At 39.0% G+C, this 25,106-nt stretch overlaps 1 protein-coding gene across 1 annotated transcript in view; it reads right to left on the bottom strand.

The window, feature by feature from the left end:
- FMN1 (formin 1) overlaps positions 1 to 25,106 on the bottom strand; it is a 352,992-nt gene that overhangs the window by 240,947 nt on the left and 86,939 nt on the right. Inside the window, exon 3 of the mRNA XM_063091447.1 lies at positions 21,618 to 21,735. Within this exon, the coding sequence (XP_062947517.1) occupies positions 21,618 to 21,735 (118 nt within the window). The remainder of the gene's footprint in view (positions 1 to 21,617; positions 21,736 to 25,106) is intronic.

The raw sequence follows: 25,106 nt of genomic DNA on the forward strand, positions 1-25,106 counted from the left end.
GTGCCGTGACTCAAAAACTGAAAGAGCCCTTTATTTAAGGCTAACAAAATGAATCTCAGTAGAGAGCTGAAGGTCAGTCCCTGGAGAAGCAGGTGAAAGTCAGCCAGATTGAACTTGAATGAGTGGAATTTTCTCATAAACCAGGCCAGACAAGTACTCAGGAGGCCAGGCCACCTGCCCGGGTTTCTAAGGGAGACAGGACACTTGTGGCTCCCACGTGGTGGAAAAGTACTCCCAAATATACATATTGCAACTGCCACTGGGCTTACTGCTTCTAAGTATAAAGTCTTAACTTGCACTGCTTCTACCATCCAGAATTTAAGAATTGAATTTTTGTGTGTATGTGTTATTTGCAAGTCTGCATCTCTCAATCCTAACACCAAAGATAAGAAAACATATAAGACATACAGGAAAAACAGCAAAAGTGAGAGTTTGGGGTGGAAGGCTAAGCAGCAGCTTTTCTGCAGTAAAATGAGGAGAGGAAGGGTCACATAAATGGGATCCAGCCCAGAAAGAGTGGACAGTGCTCTGGTCCAGCCCACACTTCTATAGGCTTGCTGGATTTAAAAAATAAAAACAGGATGCTCAGTTAAATGTGAACTTTAGGTAAACAATGACTATTTAGTATAAGTATGTTTCAAATATTGCATGGGATATAATTATACTAAAACATTATCTGTTGTTTATCTGAGGTTCCCATCTGAGCATCCTGTATTTCATCTAGCAACTCTACTTTAGGATTCCTAAACATTCTTAGTGGGAACTGTTCATAACAGGTCAGGAATTGATAGAAATCAGGGACTCCATATGCACACAGGTAGGTACAGAAGCAACGAGAATCTTTCAGATAGCCAGAAACACTGGTTCAAGACATTTCAGTTTAACATGACTTTTTAAAAGTCTTCTGGATTTTATTGTTACTTATGGTAGTTCTTTTAATTTTGTTTTTCCCCTAAATAATCTTATTTTCCAGATAATTGACTTCCTTATAACTGATTCAGTAAGAAATCATCTAGTTTTCAAAGTGAAGAGAAGAAACAATAAGACACCAGATGAAATGGAAATAATACACACATAAATATACCCACTCTCCCTTCTTGTCCAGGTTTAGAAACACCATAGATGAGAGCATATGAAGAGAAACATACACTGATTCACAGGCAAAATACAGTTGCCACGCAAAGGTTGTAATGTAATTACTTATTTCTGAAAATCAGTCATGCGCAGCTGACCACCTGTGATGTTGCTACAGAGTTAACATCAAGATCAGTAAAGATACAAGCAGCTCACTTGTGAAAGCCAAACTTCTCTATCAGCCAACCTATTTAATTCCCCCCCCGACCCCCCCCAAAAGGCTTTCTTCCAGTGGTTTTCAACGCTGGCTACATGTTAGAATCACCTGGAGAGCTTTAAAGACTACTTATGCCTGGATTCCAGCCCCAGAGATAGATTTATTTGGTATGAGATACATGTTGGGCACTGCGATGTTTTTTAAAAAGCTCTCCAGGTGATTCTGATATGCAGCCAAGGTTGAGGACCACAGTGTTTGTTAGTTATCCTCAAACAACCATGTCTGAGGAGGCTAGAAAGTGACACACATGAAGGTACTTCAAAAAGTTCATGGAAAAATAGAATTTTTTGAAGTACCCTCATATATCTCAACTGTAAAAAATATGCCCCTCCGTTTGCTGCTAACTCCAGGCTCTTCTATCCAAAATGATGAGGCCACAAAAGCGAGCTATACATTGAGCCAAGCGCTAATACAAAAGAACTGGTTCTTCCTTGCTCTACTGCAGTTCCCCTGAATTTTTAGCATCTGGAAATAATGCTCAAATGCTGTAAGCATATAGAAGGGACTGTAGATAGGAAAAAATTAAAACAAAAAAAGGCAAAACCTTTTAGGCAATTCTACTTCACTGGCAAATCTCAATTTAACCTGACAGATTATCATTTTAAAACTGCACCATCTGGACAGCCTCTGAAGGATATTGACTCATTTCATAGACATGTTCCTTTTGGAAGCAAAGCTCAAGAGGCTGCTGGTCGACATGTCCCACCCACTCTCAGAGTAGAAGTTGGTCAGGAAACATGTCCTTCTTCCCCGGGAACCCCTGTCTGAGGTTCAAGGCAAAGTCTTGACTAACTCTATTACTGAAACAAGACATTTCTTAAGTTTCTTCAAATAGCTCCTCCTCTCTATTGATATGATAAGCCAAAGCATTAAAAGACATTTTCACTAGTTCAAAAATAATAAAATATTTAAAAATGATAAATTTGCTATCACAAAAAGATAATATATGACTTCCTGGTTTCTGGGACAAGTGAGAATTTTCCTGTTTTACCTAAGAAATGAAATTGTCAGAAGTAATCTCTATCTGCAAATTAAATCTAGTTTGAAAAAGTATAGAAACTTAAACCCATAAACTCACAGAATCTTAAAGATAGAATCTCAGAGGTCACTTATCCCAGTCCCCCTCCCTCAAAATATGAGGGTGTTCCAAAAAGTTCACAGAAAGATTCAAGTTATCTTTTAATTCTACTTTTCTGCAAACTTTTCAAAGTACCTTCAGACATATGAAGAAACCAAGACCCATATGCGGGCGGAACATATTGCATGGTCACTCAAGAAAAAAAAAAAAAAAAAAGAATCACATGGCTGTTCAGCAGGGCGCAGGTCTCCTGACCACCAGTCTAACATTTTCTACCATACTTTGAAGCTTTTTTATAGCTTTTAAATGAGGTCAAATGTTCAGAGTGAAGGGGGAGAAAAAGAACTAGATGTTTCGAGGGGGATGAAAAATATTTAAAATGGTAGCTGCTGAGTGAAGCGTGCAGACCAGGAACACACATGGGTATCAGAGTTGGAGGGTGCACTGGTGACTACAGACCATAGATCCACAGCGGCAGAACCTTGACAGGTGTACAGTTTTCTCTAGTAGCTTCTGCCATTCAGATAAAGGTGTGAAGAGACAAATGTTTGGATCTCTCCAAGGCTGGGATTTGCCAGAAAGCAACAGGGTCAAGAAATCAAGGACATCACCGAGAATATGACATAACAGAGTCACAATGCTCAGAGAAGGAAGTGAAGACACGAAGGGCTGACAGACACAGAGAAAGATGTGTGGAGTCAAGAGATGGGATCTGTGTTTTTGGAGAACTGAGAGAGAAAAGCTGGAATGACAGAATGTCTGGTGGTAGACAGAAACTGGAATGTTCTATTTCAAAAATAAAGCCCTCATGTACATATAAGGTCCAGGATGTGGACACAGATGACTGAAATGAAAAATACCATTATAAGTGAGGAGAGGCCAGGATTTGGAACGAGTTATCCATTTGGTCATTAAAGAAGAGACCAGAGACCCACGATCTGGGGATTCAGGAAATGAAGGTAACAAGAAAAGGTAACCTTGAAAGTCACATAATATATCCCTGAAGCCCCAAAAGACCAAAAGATCACTGGACTCTTTATGGATCTATGTTCTGACTCCTTACCGGATTTCTGTTTTGCTTTTAAGAGCTCTAACAATACAAGAATAAGGGGCTTGCAATAAATATATCCTAATCAGTTTGGTGAGGTCATTAGGATCTGGTTGTGATCATAAAACCAAACAAATGATAACTCACCCTTGGGTAGTGTTTTATATTGCCAAACCAAGTATTAATACTTTACAAAATGTCATACTTTCCCAAACACAAGTCTCCATTGACTAAGATGCATAAGTATTCATTTCGTGTACCACAAAGAAAAAAATGCTGACAATTATAATTGTAAAATGCCAATTGTGAAATACACCCTAACTTCAGATGTGGAAAATGTTCATCACCTATTAGATGAAATAAACTATTTATTCATTTAATCCTCTTGAAAATTTTATGTAGTAGGCATTATTATTAACACCTCCAAAAGAAACTGAGGCACAGAGAGGTTAAATACTTGCCCAAGCTCACACAGGTAATAAGAACTAGAGCCAGGATTAAACCCAGGAAGCCTAGCCCCAGACTCTACAGTCTTAATGTCCACAGCACACTATCCCAGCTTAATAAATATTGAAGAGGACAAGAAAACATGATACACAAATCTAAGCTTTCTACCATCAGAAGGAGCCAGTGCTGTGGAGAGGGTCTCCTGCTGATGCACCTGAGGACAGGGACTTCCTCAGAGAGGACCTGTGTTCCAAGGACACATCTGACTCAGGCCTGGTCCTCTCCAGAGCATCTGCCCCACTTAGTGGTTTCCTGCAATATGGCCCTCACGGCACCACTAGTCAGCACCAATTCACCCCCACCTGTCCACAGGCTTTTTCCACTTGGCCGTTACTACACCCATTATATCTTTAGCAATATGTACTCTTCCCTTTCTTCCAGTTGTCATCATCTGCTTCATTTCATGAAGATGACGCCTGGAGCCACATCTACAGCTGTCCCTAATAGAGAAGCCACAGCTGAATAAGCACCCAGACGCATCCACCATCAGATTACACAGCCTCGAGCTGCTCCTTCCCCTTTGGCTCTCACAACAACTCACTGCCTTAGTTACTGTGGCAACAGATGTCACAGAAATAGAAAGTCACAGTCATCGTTTCCATGTCCTATAAACATATGAAGAGGCTGGCTGGTTAGCTCGGTTGGTTAGAGCGTGGTGTTACAACAACAAAGTCGAGGGTTTGGATCCCCACACCAGCCAGCTGCCAAAAAGAAAAAAAAAAACATGAATAAATGTTCAACCTTGCTGGTAATCAAAGAAATATTAATAAAGCAGTAAGATACCATTTTTGTCCATTTGGAAAACATTTTTAAATCATAAAACCCAACGTTGTCTTTAAAGAAAAGATAGATATAATCATGAAGTGTTATCATTATCCATCTCAAAAGCAGTAATTACTGCTGCTAGTATTAACACTCATTGACTGTGTTCTGTGAACCAGCATTGTACTAAGCATTTTTCCTGACTTACTACCTGTAATCCATAGAAGTAGATACCACAATACTCCATTTTGTAGGACACTGAAAGTCATTGGTTAAGAAAGAGAAATGAGTTTTACCTTTTGGGAGGTCAATTCGGCAATGGGTATCAAAGACTGAACATGTTAATTGACGGTTTTAACAACTCTTCCTTTGAAAACTCCCCATCCCCAAAGAAAATCAAGAATATATTCAAAGATTTAGATATAAGTACTCATTACAATGTGACCATAATGCCCAAAACAATTAAGTTCAAGAACACTGAATTTATTAAATATTGTCCAACACTGTAATACTACAGTTATTAAAATATTTGATCAATGATTTTTACTTCTCTTTTTGTACATGAATTTTCTAATTTTTTTTACAATGAACTAGTGCTATTTGCATAATTAATGTAATTTATAGGAAATATTCCAGGTTTACAAGTATGGCTCTGGTTCCAATCAAGTGTTGAGGGTTGATGTCACCGGATAGACAAATCATTGCTTCTGTAGTTGGATTCACAGATCTCAGGCAATACGTCATCAGGACTGAGGGAGCAGACTTGGACCCAGAAGGCCTACTTCAAATCCTGGATATGCAGCCTGCAAGCAGTGAGACCTGGGATTTCCTTATCTGTAAATGGGGACGATGACGACTCCTACCTCATAAGGTTGTTGTGAAGATTAGAGTTAATATTTGCACAGTGCTTAAAGCAGTGTCTGGAACACAGGTATACAATATTATGTTTTGCTAGCTGCTGTTTTACTACTATTACTATTTCACCTTCATTCTTAACTTTACCTCCTACCTCACTGATGAAACTGAAGCAGCCAGAATAACTTCCACATCCTCCCGCCACCACATCATCCACCTACAAGCAAAGATACCCGCAGTCACTGCCCCTGGACCTATTACTACAGATGGCTGTGCACAACAGGTGCTCCCTCCTCCTACATCGAATTTTCCCTCTCTACTAGAACCTTTCCTCTGGCCTATAAAAATCCTATTCTTCCCATCATAATTAGAGCAAAATGAAATTTTCCTTTTGATCACACTTGCCCCACCAGCTACCACCCAATTTTCTTGTTCTTTTGCAGCAAAACTGTCTCCAACTGTCATTCTCTTAAACCATGTTAGATTTTTATCCCGACACTTCCTCCAATCTCCTCCAATACGGAGATCACCAGCATCCTCCATACTTCTAAATGCAATGGCTAATTCCCAGTCCTGATGTCACCTCCTCTATCTTGGTGTCCTCCCTCCCGCTTGATACACTCTCTTCACTTGGCGTTCAGGACTCCACAATCTCCTAGTGCTCCTGCCACCTCACTGGAGGCTCCTTCCTGGTTCACTTTCCCGATTCCTCCTCTTCATCTCAATCTCTTCCCGTTGGAAGTCCCCAGGGTCAGCCATGGTTCCCTTTCCCCATCCACACCCACCATCTCACTCAGTTTCAGTTTTAAACATCAACTTGTTATGTGGAAATGACTCCCCAACATACATCTATCCACAGCTCAGAAGCCTTCTTCCCCAACTCCACACTCTCATATCCAAATGTCTGCTCACATTTCCTCGTGAGTGTCAAATCAACATCTCAAGCTTAACGTATCAGAAACAATGCCCAATCTTCCCCATACACACTAGCTCCACCCACAGTCTTCTTCTCCAGTCCATGGCAATTGCATCCCTTCACTGCTCATGTCAAAAACTTTGGCAGTATCCATGACTCTTCTCCCTCACATTCAATCTATCAGGAAATCCTGATGGCTCTACCTACAAAATAAATTCAGAATGATTATTTTTTACTGCCTCCATTAACCATAGTGCAAGCCACCACCTCCTGTGCAAATAGGATCTCTTGCCTGGAATACCCAAATTATCTCCTAATAACTGCTTTCCTGGGACCCTGGACTCACCTACTCTCCTCCCACCACTCCCCTGCACACCACACCCCCAATCTCTAGTTCAACATAACAGCAGAGGGGGGCTTTTCCAAACTCAAAGAAGATCATGCCTTGAGTGTGATCACACTTCTGCTCTAAATTCTCTAACAGCTCCCCATTTCACTCAGCACAAAAGCCAAGATCAAACAATGTCTACATTAGCCTACAGTATTCTACACTGAAGGTTTCATAATCTTTTTGTGCCATGGACACTTTTGACAGTTGGCAAAATCTATGGTTCTCAAAATACTGTTTTTAAGTTTATAAAACAAAATGCAATAGATTAGAGGAGACCAGTTCCGTTATAAAAATATTTTTAATTGTGGTATGTAACATATGTACTCCTTTATTAACACATTAAATAACAAGATCTAGTGGCAGTTCCAATAACTAACAATTTTGAAGTGATGATGAACATATATTTTAAGATATTTGCAACAACCATAATATGCGATATTATCTGTGACTTCTATTGCTGATAAGGTCACAGGTTCTATTAAATAACCAACGTTTGTTGCCTACATTTATGATGGAAGGAAATATTGAATTTCAGTTAGATGTTATTAAAAATAAAAATGAAGTTGTTTCCCATCCAAATTAACAGACCCTTGAATTCTATCCACAGACCCCATGGGGGTTCCTAGACTCCATATAAAGAGCTTCTGGCTCTACATTACTTCTGGAACCTCCTCTCCTCACTAACAGTTTAACTGCTCCAGTTATGTAGACCACACCACACCCACTCTGTACTCAGAGCACTAGCTGTTCCTCCAGTCCCTTATCTCTTTCTGTTTTCCTATTTCTTTGTTCAAATGTCACCTTCTCAACAAAGCCTAGCCTAACCACCTTATTTAAAACTGCAACCAGCCTTGCCATCCCAATCCCAATCCTCTGTATCCTGCTTTTCTTTTCCATAGCAGTTATCCCCCTCTAATATACTATACAATTTATTTACTGTGTTTCTTTGACTCCTTGATAGCAGGAACTTTTTTCTGCTTTAAACCATTGATGTAATTCAAATGCCTAGAACAGAGCCCGGCATATAGGAGGTGCTCAAGCAATACTTCTTAAGTGTATCCATTTCAAATAAAATTATTTGCTGAGTACCTGTTACATAAAACACTTCCTCCACACATAATTTCATATAAGAATACAATGTTATATAGTTTTATTCATTATCACTACATATTCAATACTTTTTTTTTTTTTTTTTTACATTTATTCTAAAGTGAATCCCCATTCAAGTTCTTAGAAATAGTCCTACACTTACTCTGAAAGGAATTAGCATGGCTCCCAATGTGAGCTGACATGTCTCTCAATTTAATGGTGCAAAATAGTGGTTCTGGAGCTAACTACCAGGGTTCAAACAGTGACTCTTTACTAGTTTTTGTAGCCCATGAAAATTATAAAACTCTCTGAGCTCCTCATCAGTAAAATATGGATAGTTACCTACCTTATAGCATCATAATAAAGATTAAAATTTAATTATTTAATCTGTGTACAGGTTTTAGTTCACTTCGGAGGCCCTGGCAGATGTAAAACACAAGATTCATTATTGTTATCAATGAGACATAGAAATACTCTTTCATTGTGCAAGTGGCAGAGTATCCATTTGTGCCAATTATGAGTGCCTAGTCTCCCTTCTCTCAGAAAGGACAACTTAGAAAAGACTTAAATTATAAAAGCAATATGAACATACTATATAGAATAGGGAAAACAAAGGAAAATCTGCTCCTCTAAGATAACCACATTAGCATTTTGCTATATTTCCTTCTGTTTTTCTGTCTGATACATCTTTATCAGGGATTCACATCTGATTTTTTAAGTGACCTTAAACTCTTCAGTAACTAACTTTTTAAATTTCTGATTCTTATTAAAAATTAAATAAGATAGAAACCACACTCCTTTTTTGCTGACCTCCCAGAGGCCAGTCCCAGAGTTCTGGAAGATCAGCTCATACCCCAGACACAGAAGCTAGAAGGTTCTCCAGGGTCAGAACCTCTTTGTCCCTGGTAGAGATACCTACGTTGCCGCTCTACTGCACAACCTCATCCCTGCAAACACCCTAAAGCTGATCTGAGTTTGGGTGAGGAGGGGAAAGAAGGTGTAAGGGGGTGGAGGAGAGAATACAGAATCTTGTCTGAGAGCCTGAATAGGCTGGGGCTGAGGCCACAGATGTAGGTGTGGGAGGGAGCAGAGGGAGTTCTCTGAGCACGCTCAAACTTGAAGAAATTGCCTTTGTCACCTTAGGCTCCCGTTATAACCACTGAAAACCAGGCAGCCAGCCACGGTGAAAAGAAATTTGCCATGCCCTCAGGGAAGATACAGTGCTTACACTTGTGTAGAAAGGAGTCGGCCACTTTCACTTGCTTTGGCACACAGCACTAACTCAATAAGTGTCAGCAATAATCACACATATTATCATTCCTGGATGAGACCTGGTAATCGACAGTTTTAACATGTTCACAGGTGATTTGGATGCAGTATTTTTCAAAGTGCCAACTAGAACATTGCTCTTCAAACCCTTGCTCACTACAGTTTTTCTAAAAAATAACATACTCTTCACACATATTTAAATTGACATCTAAAACTTTTCCTTGTAAGTTAGAATAGTTGCAAAGGACAAATTCTGAGGGATTTATGAATACTGACATCTTAAAACATTACATCACTCTCTTAAATGTAACTAATGAAATCAAATAACACTGATCTGCCACCCAGCATCACATGCTTAAAAAAAGGTGTGAACAAATCCTGTTTTAACATTCAGAAATCTTACATGGTTCCTTTTTACCCCTTAAAACATTTCAATTTTATTTTTTCACAGAATTTATTCAAAAGTAATATACAGTTTTATGCTTGAATGTCTTTTACTAATCACCCTCTCATTTCCATGGGATATAAATACAAAAAAAAATTGCGGAGAAAAAGGAACTCTCATACATTGTTGGTGGGACTGCAAAATGGTGCAGCCTCTATGGAAAATGGTATGGAGGTTCCTCAAACAATTGTAGATAGATCTGCCATATGACCCAGCTATCCCACTGCTGGGAATATACCCAGAGGAATGGAAATCATCAAGTTGAAGGTATACCTGTTCTCCAATGTTCATTGCAGCACTCTTTGCAATAGCTAAGAGTTGGAACCAGCCCAAATGTCCATCATCAGATGAGTGGATATGGAAAATGTGGTACATCTACACAATGGAATACTACTCTGCTATAAAAAAGAATGAAATACTGCAACAACATGGATGGACCTGGAATCATATTAAGGGAAACAAGTCAGGCACAGAAAGAGAAATAGCACATGTTCTCACTTATTTGTGGGAGCTAAAAATAAAGAAAGAAATACACAAACAACCTGGGGCGGGGGGCGGGGGGGAAGAAGACAGAACAATTAAAAAAAATTTCTTCTTATCACACGAATTTTAGTTTTAGGGTCACTTCCAGACTTGGGTTATAGTTTTTATTAGTATCTAACCTATGAAAAACAAAACATTAAAATTTGATAATCATTAGTCATAAAAAAGGGTTGGTTTTTTTTTTTTTTTTTTTTGAAATTTTAGTAAAGTAGGCATCCTAGACATCATTATCTGGAATTATCCTTAACCTGAGGGCTTTTTTTTTTTTTTTTTTTAACCTGAGCAAGGTATCATAGCAAGATTTGGACTGGGTGGCACTTATGTCTTTCCTTTGGAAACTGGGTGAAAGGTCCATTTAAGTTAAGAGTATTAATGGGTCAGCTGATCGTTTAGCTCATTCAGTAGTGTGTGGTGCTGATAACACCGAAGTCAAAGGTTCAGAACCCCTTACAGGCTAGCTGCAAAAAAAAAAAAAAAAGAGAGAGAGAGAGAGTACTAATGGAAGCTGAGGATCTGGGAAAGTGATGTGTTCAACATCATCCATGCCTCCACTGTTCCCCTTGGAAGGTCCTTCTGTATCCCTCAGTTTGAAGAATGCTCATCTGGCACCCTAGCATAACCAAAATGCCTGGGCATCTTTTTAAAAAGGCAGATTCATGGACCTCATTTCAGATAACTGAATTACAACAGGCTCCCCAGATTTTTTTTACCCCACACTGAAGATTGAGAAAGACTGAATTAGAGGATAAAAACAAACACACAAAATGTTAAACAATATAAGATTTAAATAAAAATTCAACAATAAAAGCACTATCATAGGCAGGATCTGATGGCCAAGAAACTCAGAAATGGTCATGGGGGGATGCAACAGTCAGAGGCTTTATAAAGGAAGTAAAACTGGAACTTAAGGAAAGGTGGGTAGAATTGGAAAGATTATTTATCTCTGCTCCTTTATCTACCAAGTTTGGAAGGTATGAGATATTGGCTTTGTTGGCTAGGATGGAGCAGCTGATGCCCTCACAAAGCACATGGCTCACCATAGAGACTCTGGTGGAATGGCAGTGGGTTGTTTTGTCTGTGTGTTGCAAATACGATAATTACTTAACATTAAAAATAGAATATGTTATTGAGAAGATTAATTTTTAGGTAAATTGGTTTTAGACAACTGGTTTTATGTGAATTCATCTCAGGAACATCAACCTAGAGCTGACTTTATATTTTATCCAAGAATTGGATAATTTATAAACAAAATAAAGACTAACATATATCACTATTAAGTCACACATTCATCCCAGGCTGGACAAAGAAATAAGTTTAAATTCAAATGATCTCATTTTATTCTTCTAATAGTTCTGGTAATTGGTTTAGTCAAGAAAAGAGGTATGAACCATCACCTAAAATGAAAACAAGAGTATCTACTGATTTTTATCATCTCTGATCCCATTATTGCTCAGTATCATAAATAACAAAGATTTTGAATGTAACTGTTCACAAGAAAATAGAAGTCACTAATATCCTGTATCACCTATCCTCTGGACAAGGAGCTTCAAACTGGTCTTCCTACTTCCCACGACAGCCACTCACCTACCTCTCAGACTCACGTTCATCCTCAACACCCTTACAGGACTCTTACAAACCCCATATTTGGTTCTATTATTCCCCTGCCTAGCAACATTCAATGGATCCCCTGACTGTCTTTAGCCCAAGGTCCTCAGTATGGCTTGCCGTGTAATCTCTCTCTCCTACAAGACCTGGTGTCATCCAAGTCTATAGGCATGACATCCCTGCATACTATTCCCTTTGTCTCTTGTATATTAATCATAATAAACTACAAGCAAACACTCCTGTCTTTCCTCTGCATGCCTGCTGTACCTTGCTTCCATCTGGTTTACCTGGACTATTGTCTTCCAAGTTGGCTCAGGAGGTCTGTCCTAATTACTCTAGGTAGGATTATGACACTCTCCATTGTGTTCCACTATATGCTATACATTCTTCTGTAAGAGCAGCCAGAATGTTTTCTTGCACTTACTTGTGTACATTTCATCTCTCCCTCACCCTACTCTTTGTTATCTACCCAGCTCCCCCCCCCCCACCCGGCCAAAACACCAAAAAAACCAAAAACAAAAAACCACAAGCTCCTGAGGGCAAGGATCTTGTCCTATTCATCTTTATATCTCAAGCATCTGATGCTCAGTAAATACTTGCTAAAGGAATGAATATTTGTAATAGTGGAATAATATCACCGATGAATTAGACACTAATAATGTGATATGTGTTACTAAATAAGAGTTAGATCTGATCTAGGAGCATCGGTGACCTTGATGTCATTGCCATTTTTACCTGAAACTTCTAAGATTACACCACGAGGTAGAATATGTGTTCTAACAAAGTCAAGGGAAATCCCCTAGGAGTCATCCTAGCCATGCCACATAGCTCAACACACAATAGCAGCTTTTTATCAGAGTTCACTTCTACTTATTTCAAGCGGTGGAATAGTAAAGGAGTCCTAACATTAAGAAAAAAAATAACATCAGAAGAGCACAGAGGACAGATCTGAAAGCCATTTGGTGGTTGTTTCTATTTGAACAAATCTAGTGCTCAACTATAGAATCACTGTATACTTTGCTACTTAAAATACACAAAAAACGTCTCCATTGTTTCCAAATTCAAGATAATTTCTCTTATCTTGAATTCACAAGGTTGCTTACTTTGGCTAACACTTTTTCTTACTTAAAATGACCAGAAAAATCAGCAAACCAAATTCAATATTTCATTATGAACAAATCAGAGTCATCTCAAAAATGTAGAGATAGTTCCACATTAATAAATCTAAAATGTAAATCATTAATCAGATTAAAGAAAATCATATGAATCACATGGTCATTTCAATAAACATTTCTCTACTGCATTAAATTCAAACCACTTTGTGATAAAAACACTTAAAAACCTAGGCTTATGATAAAGATTGTTGACCAAAAATTTCCAGCCAACATAATGCTTAACTGGAAAATATTAGAAGCCTTTAAAAATCAGGAATAACAGAAGGATCTCTATTATTCACTACTTTTTCAGCTTTGTTTTGGAGGTCCTAGCCAGTAGAAAAGGACTGGGAAAAAATAGTTAGCAATTTGTGTTTTATTTTCTAGTGTTAAATAACCATTTAAAAATAGGCAAAGGACTTGAACAGACATTTCTCTAAAGACATACACATGACTAATAAGCACATGGAAAGGTGGTCAACATCACTTATCATTAGGGAATGCAAATCAAAGCCACAATGAAATACCACTTCATACCCATCAGGATGGCTACTACAAAAACAAAAAAAACCAAACAAAAGCATTGGCAAAGAAGTGGAAAAATTGGAACCATTGTGCACTGTTGGTGGCAATGTAAGATGAGGCAGCTGCTATGGAAAACAGTTTGGGAGTATCTCAAAAAAAATGAAATTAACATATGATCCAGCAATTCCACTTCTGGGTATATATCCAAAAAAACTGAAAGCAGGATCCTGCAGAAATATTTACACACCCACATTCAGAGCAAGCACCATTATTCACAGTAGCCAAGAGGTAGAAACAATCTAAGTGTCCATCGACAGATGAATGGACGAAGGAAATGTGGTATATACATTCAATGGAATGTTATTCCTCCTTAAAAAGGAAGGAAATCCTGTCACACGCTACAACATGGATGAACCTTGAGGACATAATGCTACCTGCAATAAGCCAGTCACAAAAAGACAAATACTACATGACTCCATTTACTTGTATGAGGTATTTAAAGTAGTCAAATGCATAGACAGAAAGTGGAATGGTGATTGCCAGAGTCTGGGGGAAGGGGACAGTGGGGCATTGTTGTTCAACAGGTATAGTTTCAGTTTTGCAACATGAAAAGTTCAGAAGAGCCAGTGATGTGAATATATTTACACAACTGAATGATACACTAAAATGGTTAAGATGGTGAATTTTATGTTACGTACATTTTACCACAATAAAAAAAAACCCCACGAATTATCATGATTTGTTTACCTAAAAATATCCAAAGCTCTCAACTGAAAAACTAATAGAACTAATAAAAGTATAAAGTCAAGAATTAGTAGAAACATAGAAATCAATAGCTTTGTTATAACAAAACCAATTAGAATAAATAATGAAGGGAAAATCTATTTATAATCAAATATCCAGAAATAAATTTAAGTGTACAAAAGCTATGTGAAGAAAACTGCATGAGTTTACTGAAGAGCGTAAAAGAAATCCTGAATAGCTGGAGAGACAAATTATACTCCTGGATGGGAAGACTCAGTATAAGATTCCCTCATATTGATCTATAAATTGGATCTATAAATTTGATCAAGTCAGATCTTGAGAAACTGACTTTAAAGTTCATATCCAAGAATGTATGTGCATAAGTACCCAAACAAAATTTAGAGGGGAAAAAAAAAATCAAGGTTCTTTGAATGACTAGATAATTAAATAACTTTAAAACTACATTAATTACAAGAATGTGGAATTGGCACAAGGACTATATACATATATCAACAAAAAAAAATAGAGAGTCTAGAACTAGATAAGCACATAAAAGGAATGAGATATACAAGAGAATAGGTACTCCATTCTCCGCAGAGCAAGAATGAAGTAATTATTAAATGGTGCTGGGGCAGGCGGTTATCAATTTGGGGAAAACAAAACTAATAATGGCAGCTTACATTACTTTGGTTTCGCAATGAGCCAGCCATTGTGGTAAGCTCTTTAAATGCATTGTTTCACTGAACGCTAAAAACCACTTTTAAAAAAAAAATAAGGAACCTAAGGCCCCCCAAAAGAAATCAATTCGCCCAGAGTCACATAGCCAGTAGCTGCTGAAGCCTAAAATTTGATTCCACGACATCAGATTCCACAGCTCAAGCTCCCCAATCATTACAGCACATTGCCACCCCTTAACATATCTTTATCTACACCACACACACAAAAATACTAAATGGAACAAAAACCTAAACATATATGTGTGATTCAGTAAAAATACAGTCCCCAACTTAGGATGGTTTGACTTATGATTTCTTGACCTTAACGATGGTGTGAAAGTGATACCAGTCAGTAGAATCGCACTTTGAAATTTGGTCTTTTTCCCTGGCTAGTGATATGCTGTACAACATTCTCTCACGGTGCTGGGCAGTGGCACTGAGCCACAAGTCAGCTGTGCGATCACGAGGGTAAACAACTGATACAACCATTTTGTTTTCACTTTCAGTACAGTCTGAGATATTCACTTGGTTATAAAATAGGCTTTGTGCTAGATGATTCTGCCCAACTGTAGGCTAATATAAGTGTTCTGAGCACATTTAAGGTAGGCTAGGATGTTCTTACTCATATGTGAATGCTTAAAAAAAAAAAAGTTGAACTTACAGAATTAGAATTGTGGTTACTAGGGGCTGGGAAGGGTTGGGGGAGAAAGGACGGAGAGGTTGATTAACAGACAAAATCACAGCTAGGAAGGAAAAATAAGTTCTAATGGTCTACAATAGTGCTAGGCATCTATAACAAACAATTTATCATATGTTCTCAAATGGCTAGAACAGAGGAGCTGAAATGTTCTCATCACAAAAAATGATAAATCATGATGAATAATATGCTAATTACACTGATTTGATCACCACACATTGTATACATGTATTGAAATATAACTGTACCCCATAAATATGTATGATTAATATGTGTCAATTAAAAAATAAATTACTTTTTTAAAAAAGGTAGGCTAGGCTATGATATTTGGTAGGTTAGGTGTATTATTAAATGCATTTTGACTTATTATAGGTTTACTGGGACTTAAACCTATTGGAAGTTAAGGAGCATCTGTACACATACTGTTAAACTTTAGGTTGGGGAAGACTTCCCTAAGACCATAAATCACAGCAACAAATCCAGAAAAGATCTGACTACATAAAACATTAAGGCTTCTGTATAACAAAAGATGCCATGTGGTAAGAGACACAGAAAGCTGGAGACTAAGATTACAATATATACAATCATAGGACTATTTCTTTAATACATGAAAAGCTCCTTCAAATCAGTAAGAAAAAAAGCAAATTAAAAACAGTACTATGCCATTTTAACCTATTCAATTGGCATAAATTAAATGAATATCAGTGAAGTATGAGAAATGGGCATTCTTGTTTTGGTTTAGTATTAAGAGATGCAATATTTTTAAAGGCCAATGTGTATTATTTACCAGTGGTTAAAGTGGGCCAAGACTCTATTGCAACAATTCTGTTTCTGTCATATCAAAATACTTACAGGTGTGCACAAAAATAGATGTACCAGAATTTCATTACAGCATTGTTTGCAACAGTGAGAGATTCTAAGCAATTAATAAGGGGAAGAGTTTAAGAATCTATTTACTAATTTACTGAGTACTCTGCAGCCATTAAAGAATGAGGTGGAATGAGCATGTTCTGTATGTACTGACATGGAACCGTCTCTAATATGGTAAAAAGAAACTAATCTTAGACCAGTTTTGCACAGTATGGCCCCATTTATGTGGAAGTAGTTTGATGTGTCACTCTGTGTGTGTATACACAGATGCACATATGTCTGAAAAGCTACATAAAATACTGTTCACAGGGACCCCTCTAAGAAGGCAAAGGGATCAGAGGAGGCAATGTGAAGGATGATTTTCACTTTTTCCTCAATATATTTAGCATTGCCTGAATTATGTGTAGTGATTATGGGATATGTTTCTTTGGATTTTTTAGACTGCTTCCTTCCACTATCCTTCCTGAGAATCAGATGTGCCTTCTTTAACCAGAATGAATGAAACAATCTGGGAAAAAGTTTTGAGGTGAATCAGGACTGAGCTGAGAGAAAAGGGCTACACATTGCAAATGGAAAGAAAATAATAAACACTAGACTGGAAGTCAGAAGACCCAGTCTCGAGTCCTCATTCTTCTACTAATTAGGAAGTGAGATGACCTTTCTGGACATCCTTTTCGTCACCTGAACAAGGAGAGTGTTCTACAAGGTCCTCCTGATGTTCTCCTGGTGTTCTCCACAGTTCCTTCCAGTTCAAATACATGGATACTATGAATACTTAAGGCTGGTAACTTGCCTCCAGATTCAATTTTCCCAGCCAAAATGTCCCCAAAATACCTGATCTAAAATAGTTTATAAAAATTATCAGCAAGTAGCTGCTAAAAATGGTTATTACGAAGACTACAAAAAAAACATGGAAAATGCTCAGAGAATAAGAAGGAACTCAATAAAGTGTTGGGCTCAGAATGGTCACAGCCATGCAAAATACTCACACACATGCACGGAATCAAGGACCACAAGAAATATACAGAAAGGAAAATAGTCACTTGACCCAGTTGATATTTTTTCTGACACCAACCAGTTCTCACATATCAACACCAGTTCTCTGATTCTCTGAAACCAACTAGGGGTCCTGTAATTCAATTCAATTCTAACCTAGGGTTAGCAGGTTAGCATCTGACTCCAAAGGTGTTTTTGTTTTGTTTTTGATGGATAGCCAGTATGGAGATCCGAACCCTTGACCCTGGTGTTATCAATACCATGTGACTCCACAAGTTTAAGGGCTCAGTCCCCCAAAAGACTGCCTTCACTTCAGAGACCACTTGCAAGTACTGGGGCCCTAGGTTACCCACACTTCTGTATGACTTGGCTACAAACTTGAGGGTTCCCACGATAATCCCCCCACCTCAAGTTCAATAATTTGCTAGAAGAACTCATAGAACAAGAAAATGCTGTACTTATTATTACAATTTATTACAAAGGATACACATGAACAGCCAGATGAAGTTTCTAGGGCAACGTCCGAAAGGGTCCCCAGCACAGAGCCTCTGCCCCTGTGGAGTCGGGGTCTACCACCCTCCCAGCATGTGGATATGTTTGCCAACTCAGAAGTTCTCCAAACCCCATCATTTAGGGGATTTTAATGGAGATTTCATTGTGTAGGCATGATTAATTAATTAAATCCCTGGACACTGGTGAATAAACTCAATCTCCAGCCCCTCTTCCCTCTCTGAAGGTCAGGGGGTAGGAGTGGTGCTGGAAGTTCCAACCCTCTAATCGAGCCTTGGACTTTCTGGTGACCAACCCCCCTCCTGAAGCTCTCTAGGGGCCCTACCAAGAGTCATCTCATTAGCATAAACCCAAGTATCCTTGAAATAGTTTCATTATGAATGACAAAAGATGCTCCTATTATTCCTATCACACAGAAAATTCACAGGGTTTTAAGAGGTCTGTGCCTGAACTGGGCATGAAGACCAAATATATCTTCCTTATTATACCCGCCAACATATGCATATATTTCCTATTATACTGCACCATCTTATCAACAGGTTCTTTAGGAGCATTTCTATAATCTTTTATATTAAAAGGTTCAATGCTTCTCCATTTACTTTTTTTAAAATTTAAGTCCTCAACTACAACTATGATATCATTTCATCTTTATATGGGTTTCCACCAAGTAAAGATGCTTTTGTGCAAAAACCTTTAGAATTTAAAAAAACGGTTCCTGTAAGAAGGAAAGGGCATGTCCTTACAATGTTGCAGCCACTCCATACCGTTTCATACTGAGAAGCAAGGGCAATCGGTTTCATCAAACCCAGTTACCCTTTCCCATGAAATGATTACAACAGAGTAGGTAGAGAAGTAAACATTCTGCAGACATCAAAGAGGAGGTAAAGAAGTGAAGGATCCCACCATGACATAAGGCCAATTACAGCTTCTGGAAACGTTGGCTGAAATCGTTTCTCACAGTTTTTGGTGAAAGCTTTTATGTCGCTATATTGCTTGATTGTGCATAGAATAGTTCTAGCTATTTGTTTTTTATGTGGAAAAATGAAGGACCGAGTCTAACCAAGGTAAAAGGACACACTCTATAGATTATCGTGACTGATTATAGGAGTTATAGTCATTAAGACAGTGTGAAACTGGTACAAGTTTAGACAAGGCTAGAGAACGGTGAAATGGAATTGAGCAGGGGAAGGTGGGTTTTTCCATAAATTCTGGGTAATTTGGATACGGAAAAAACAAACTTGACCTCACATTGACTCATAAGTAAAAATCAATGCCCAGTATATTGTAGGTCTCAAAGGCAAATAAAGAACACTAATGCTTTTGAAAAATAATTTAGTAGAATATTTTCATGATGGGGTTAGGCAAAGATTACTTTAAGGAAGCTCAAAATGCCCTACCATAAGGCAAGATTCGTTAGAGTAAAACTGAGAATTTCTACTCAGCAAAAGCACCATTTAGAGAGTGAACAGGCAACCACAGAGTGGGAGAAAACACCTGCAGTGCTTACCCAAAGGGCTCATATGCAGCATATAAAGAGAGTTTCTCTATAAATTAATAAGAGATGGATGACACTGAAACTGAACACATGACTTAAACAGGCATTCTTTAAATACTGATATATTGGCTTAAAATCCATCACTCTTTATCCCTCCCTCACGTGGGGCTGTCATTCTCTCCAAAATGTAATTTCAACTCATTTATTAATTATGTGTATCTTTCAGCAAGTTATAACCTCACTGGCTGCCATCTATAAAATGAATAGGATGAACTAACTGATCTCTAAGATGCTTGCAGCCCTAAGTTTTTAATATTCTAAGAAGTGAAATTCTATATTTTAATTTCTTGCTTCTATTCCTCTGGGTGAAAGATCTTTAATATTTTCTTGAATACGATAGGTGATTCCTGAGTCACTGGTCCAAATTTTGGGATTCCTTCTCCTGGATGTCTAGCTTTAGCTGCCATTTACGTTGGGGAAGTCAATTTCCTCCCCGCAGCTCCTAGTTCTACAGTAAGTAGAAGCTTAGCACATTCACTTCACCTCCAGTTTCCCAGTACACTTCTTTTTCTACACCCACACAGTGCAAGGCTTTCCTGGTCTTTAGTCTGTACAGCTTCCAATTTCTGGGCTATCACAATCACTCCATGCAAATGATGCCACCAAGGTCTGTGAAATGTGCTATGAACAAACCCATGGCTGAGACTACGAGAGAGGACACTTAGGATAATTGGTCTGGACGTATGACTTTAAAGAAAAATCCATTCATGGCTAATGCAGCCTGTTAGCTATGAATGGAAACGTTAAATCTCAAATTACAATAGGCCAATAAAATATACCGAGATATTTATAGCTCTCCCTGTCTGGTGAAGTAAAGATGTCTGACTCACCAGGATGGATGACAAAAGGGCTCTATCACTTTATAACGAAGGGAACCCAAATTAGAAACAAACCAGAAAGTAGGTGGCTCTTTAACTTGAGGGATTATTTCTCTGATCCAAAATATTTTAAACAGGGATTTGTCAGAGCTGCTCCAAGATTCTGAGTGGTATAAGTCCCAGGAGATGCCACAAGTATTGACGGCTTGCTGACTCACAATAACCACAGTGCCCCATGCCATGTTCTTTTCCACAAAAGCCATGGACCTCACTCTCAGCAGTACACATGCCATCCCCCAGCCCCAGGCCAGCTCTGAGGTGCTGCAAGCAGAGAGAGCCGCTTTTCCAGATGCACATTGGAAACCAAATACACACAGTTCATTTCAGAAAATCTGAGTGCCATGTATAGGTAATCTCCAAGTATCAGGAAGAAGGCAAAGGTTTTATCAGAGATACATATACACATACACATGCAATTAAGATACATCAATCTTCTAATTATTCAGGGCTTTTTGGTTTTTTTTATTTTTTTATTTTTTTTATTTCATGGGAACCTTTCATTTAAAAAGTAAAAAACAGATTCCCATTTCATTTAAATAGATTCAAGTAAAGTTTTGGGAAATTTTCCAGAGAGTTAGATTTCCTTAAAAGTGGCCATGCATTAAAATAAAGCTTTGTCTAACAAAAGTGAACGAGTAACTGATATGGTATCCGTACATTCACTCTCCACAACGTTCCTTTATCTCGAAAGCATTACTCAAAGACAAACAGCAAATCAGATTACAGCCCTGGAGAATCGTACTCTGCCTCTTCCAGCAACACTGCCAGCTCACGCAAACATTATATGAGGACCAACCACCTGCTTCCTGAAGAATTGGTAATTTACCTTCTCCATTAGTTACCCAAAGGTTCTCCTACCTCACACACATGTCCCCTTTCATTCATTCCATCGCATTCATCTTTCATCTCTAAGAGATTCGTTAAAAAATGTGCAAAGGTTCACTTTAACAGCAAAACCAAAAAGAGAAGACTTCAGCATTACACAGTATAATGAAAAAAAACCCAAAAAACAATCAAAAAAACCCTCCAAATTCTGAGAGTCTACTGAAGTAGAACTAAACGCCACTGCAGGAAGAGATTCATTCCTGGGTACCTGGCTTCTTTTCACATTACCTGCTTCAGTGTACTTCAGTCCCACTTTTTCTTCTGTGTCTTTTGTCTTTGGAGGCGGCCAGACAGCTTGGAGTCTGCCAGGAGTCCTATCATCCTGCTCAGTGGGGCTCTGGTCAGGCTGTTGAAAAAGTGGGCAGAGAATAAGTTAAATAAAATGTGGCCAGAGCCAATTAATTCCTGAAAATAAACATGCTAACTCTGATTCTAAAATTAGTTCCAATGGACAGTTGCTCATTGTTCTCTTTTACTGTAATTGAGACATCTTACTATAAAGTATGATCTTTTTCCAGAAATGTAAAGTGATCAGGTGAGGTAGAAAAAAACCACAAAAACAAAACACATTGAGGCTAAATACTGTACACCCTTAACATGATTTTTATTACATGATTATTTCAAAATGCACAAATATACTTTGAGTTAAGATATAGACACAAATATACTACCAGGTACATTTACAGAAATGTTTATAAGTGTATCCCAAACAACATCAGGGTTATTTATAATGATAGGGACTAATTCTGCATTTTCCATGAACATTAGCAATAGGCCAAAACACACTTCCTAGTATTCCACACTGCTAATTTCGATTTTTTTCTTTCCTATTAAAAAAGAATGAGATTCCCTTCATGTTTACCTTTATAAGAGCTGACTTTTTTAAACTAGGAGAATGCTATATTGCATTTAGTTTTTAACTATAGTAATCCGAGATAATTTTTCCAAAGACTTTAATTCTTAACATTTTAACTGAAGATATTAAATATATAAGAAGGAATGATAATAGTCTACCGAATTAATATTAAGCAAGAACCTTTAACATCTATTGGACAGGTTCTTGCTAGTCTTTATAAATTACCTGAATTAATTTTCTTTGAATAATAATGACTTCCATTAATTAGATGCTTCTCATGCACTAACTTCATTTAATCCTCACAACAACCATATAAGTTAAGGACTATTTTCCTCATTTTGTACATGAGATAGAAGCTCAGAGATTATCAAGGTCACCCAGTCAGCAAATGACAGAGTTAAAATTAAAACCCAGGTCTCATTCTAAAGCCAGGGCTCAATAAGGAAGCCTTGTAATCAACGTAGAACATTTTAATCACATCACAAACATTTTGCCAAATGGCAAACTTTCAAAGGAAAAATATAGTTTCCCCAGAGGTATAATTAAGTGTGGGGAAATCCCCGTAAATCTGGCTATACTTCCATATTGCATCTTTTCCACACGCCGCGTAGTTTTTATATGTACATTCACGATTAATGTGTAAATTCAGTGTGACAGTTTCCTTTTCCAACCTGCACATCTCTTTATATATATATGTGTGTATATATATATATATATATATATATCCCTCTTATAATATTCCAGAAAAATATAAGAAAGAATGAAAAGCACTTCTGTCCAATTCCATACTCCTTACAAGGATGATTTAATTTCATTATAATTATTTTTCACCTAAAAGAGTCACTAACAATAGATAAATAGGATTCACTTCTAAAGGAAACCTGAAAATAAATACAAAAGCAGCACATTGTACGACAAAATGCAAAAACCAATACTACATACACTTTTGGAATCTGAGGGACCATCTGCTGGCCTTGACTTGGACCGTTCAAACACAGCTCTTAGGGACTCCTTCTCATGTCTCATCTTGCGCTTGATGGCCTCTAGCTCAGAGGTGTCAGCTGTGGTCCCCTTTTTGGGGGGATGGACGAATAAGGCTTTGAAGGCCTCCAGGGCAGTCTCGGGCGGCTTAGGCTTGACCTCGCCGCCCTGGGCGCGGGCTTCTCTGGGGCAGCTCTGGCTCTCCTGGTCAGCAATGCAGCCCATCTCTTCTCCCCTGGACGATTCAGGGTCTGCTGCCTTCAGGTCGGTTTTGGGCATGTCAATATTGAGCAGCTGAGAGAGCTGCTCCAGGAGAGTGGGAGTGGCCTTCAGACCAGTTGCTTTCTCCCCACTCTTCACTGTCTGTGGCCCTGCCTGCCCAAGGGACTTCTGAACAGGCTGGGTCAATTTGAGCAGAGCCAGGTCCCCATCCTTTGGTTTAATTTCAGTGATAGTCTCCCCTCCCTCAGCCATAGTCCCCTTCTTCAGCACACGAAGTCCACTAAAAAAAGCTGGAAGCTGGAATGACTTCTCTCCAGGGACTTCTCTTTTAGGAGACGCACTCTCGGTGACACCAACACTCAAATTCTGGTCTGTTACTGCAGGTAGGACTCCGGACCCTTCTTCTCCGGCTTGGCCCTGGCTGGGGTTGTGCTCTGCCTGAAAGCCACCATCACCAGGTTCCTGTCTGCTACTTATCTCAGGTGGAGTCCTTTGAGGATCTTCTGCACAGACCTCTGCAATGTCCATTTCTCCAGTAGCAATATTTTCCCTAGAACCTCCCGGTTTTTCTTCAGGCTCCTGAGATGGCTCAGATGCAACAACCCTGGGGGACTTTGGGTCATTGGCACTGCTCCCCTCCTCTGGCTCCTGGCCACCATCATCAGAGTCGGAATCACTGGTGGTGTGCACAAGGGTCCCACGAACCCAAATGACGTCGTCTCGGGTCACACTCACAGTGAGAGGAAGAACCTCTTGACCAGACAGAGAAGTCCTTGCTTCTGCTTGTCTCTGACTTTCCTCTGATTCTGTCTCCACCCCCGCAGGCTTCCCATCATTTCCAAGTTTATGTGGAACCTGAGCCTCTACCTCCTGCTGATCGGAATCATTGCTGGGATCGTTCTGCTGAGGTGTGGAATCCACCTCCAAATCACAGAATGCTTTCAGCACAGTGTCTTCCTTTTCAGGCTTCACAGATTCCAGTTTATTCGTAAATCCAAACAGGGATTTCATAGAGAACTTACTTAGGATGGACTGAGCCATTTCAAATCCGACTTCGGGTTTTTCTGGTTCGGAGACATCACTGCCATTTAGAGTGTTAGCAACATCCTCCATGTCTCAGCACTGCCCCTGGTAGAGGCTCTGCCTTGTGTTACCTTCCCCTGCGCTCTCAGTTTATCCACTCCATCTGCTCTTCATTTACAGGACAGAGAGCCGCAGGACACGGGCGCCAGGCTCTCAGCAGCTCAGCAAACACACTTGGTCTCTTTGAGGTCACTGTGCCCTCCTTCCGGTTTGCGCGACGATGGTGCCCAGGGCAACTGTGGAGCCTCCGAGGCTGAGCACCTTACCACACGCGCACCCCCGGGGAGGCTGCTCTTCTGAAACTTCCGTATTTATTCCCGTTGACAAAAGGCTTTTTGTCCTAGGGAAAGTCAGCCTGTCGGGTAATCCCAGCCCAAGGCTTCACGATGAGCTCCGCCCCAGTGCCCGCGGTTCTCCTGGTGGCATCCAACTTCCTCATTGGTGAGCAAGTTGAAGTTTCTGAAAGTGCTGAGCCAGCAAGCTGATCCTGTAGCCCTTAACTACCGCCCGGAGCCGCCCAAGGGATTCCGAAGTGAATCAGCAGAAAAGGACTTTAATACTTCTACGGGAGCCCT

This window comes from Cynocephalus volans, chromosome 3 (genome assembly GCF_027409185.1).
Source record: "Cynocephalus volans isolate mCynVol1 chromosome 3, mCynVol1.pri, whole genome shotgun sequence".
NCBI lineage: Eukaryota > Metazoa > Chordata > Mammalia > Dermoptera > Cynocephalidae > Cynocephalus > Cynocephalus volans.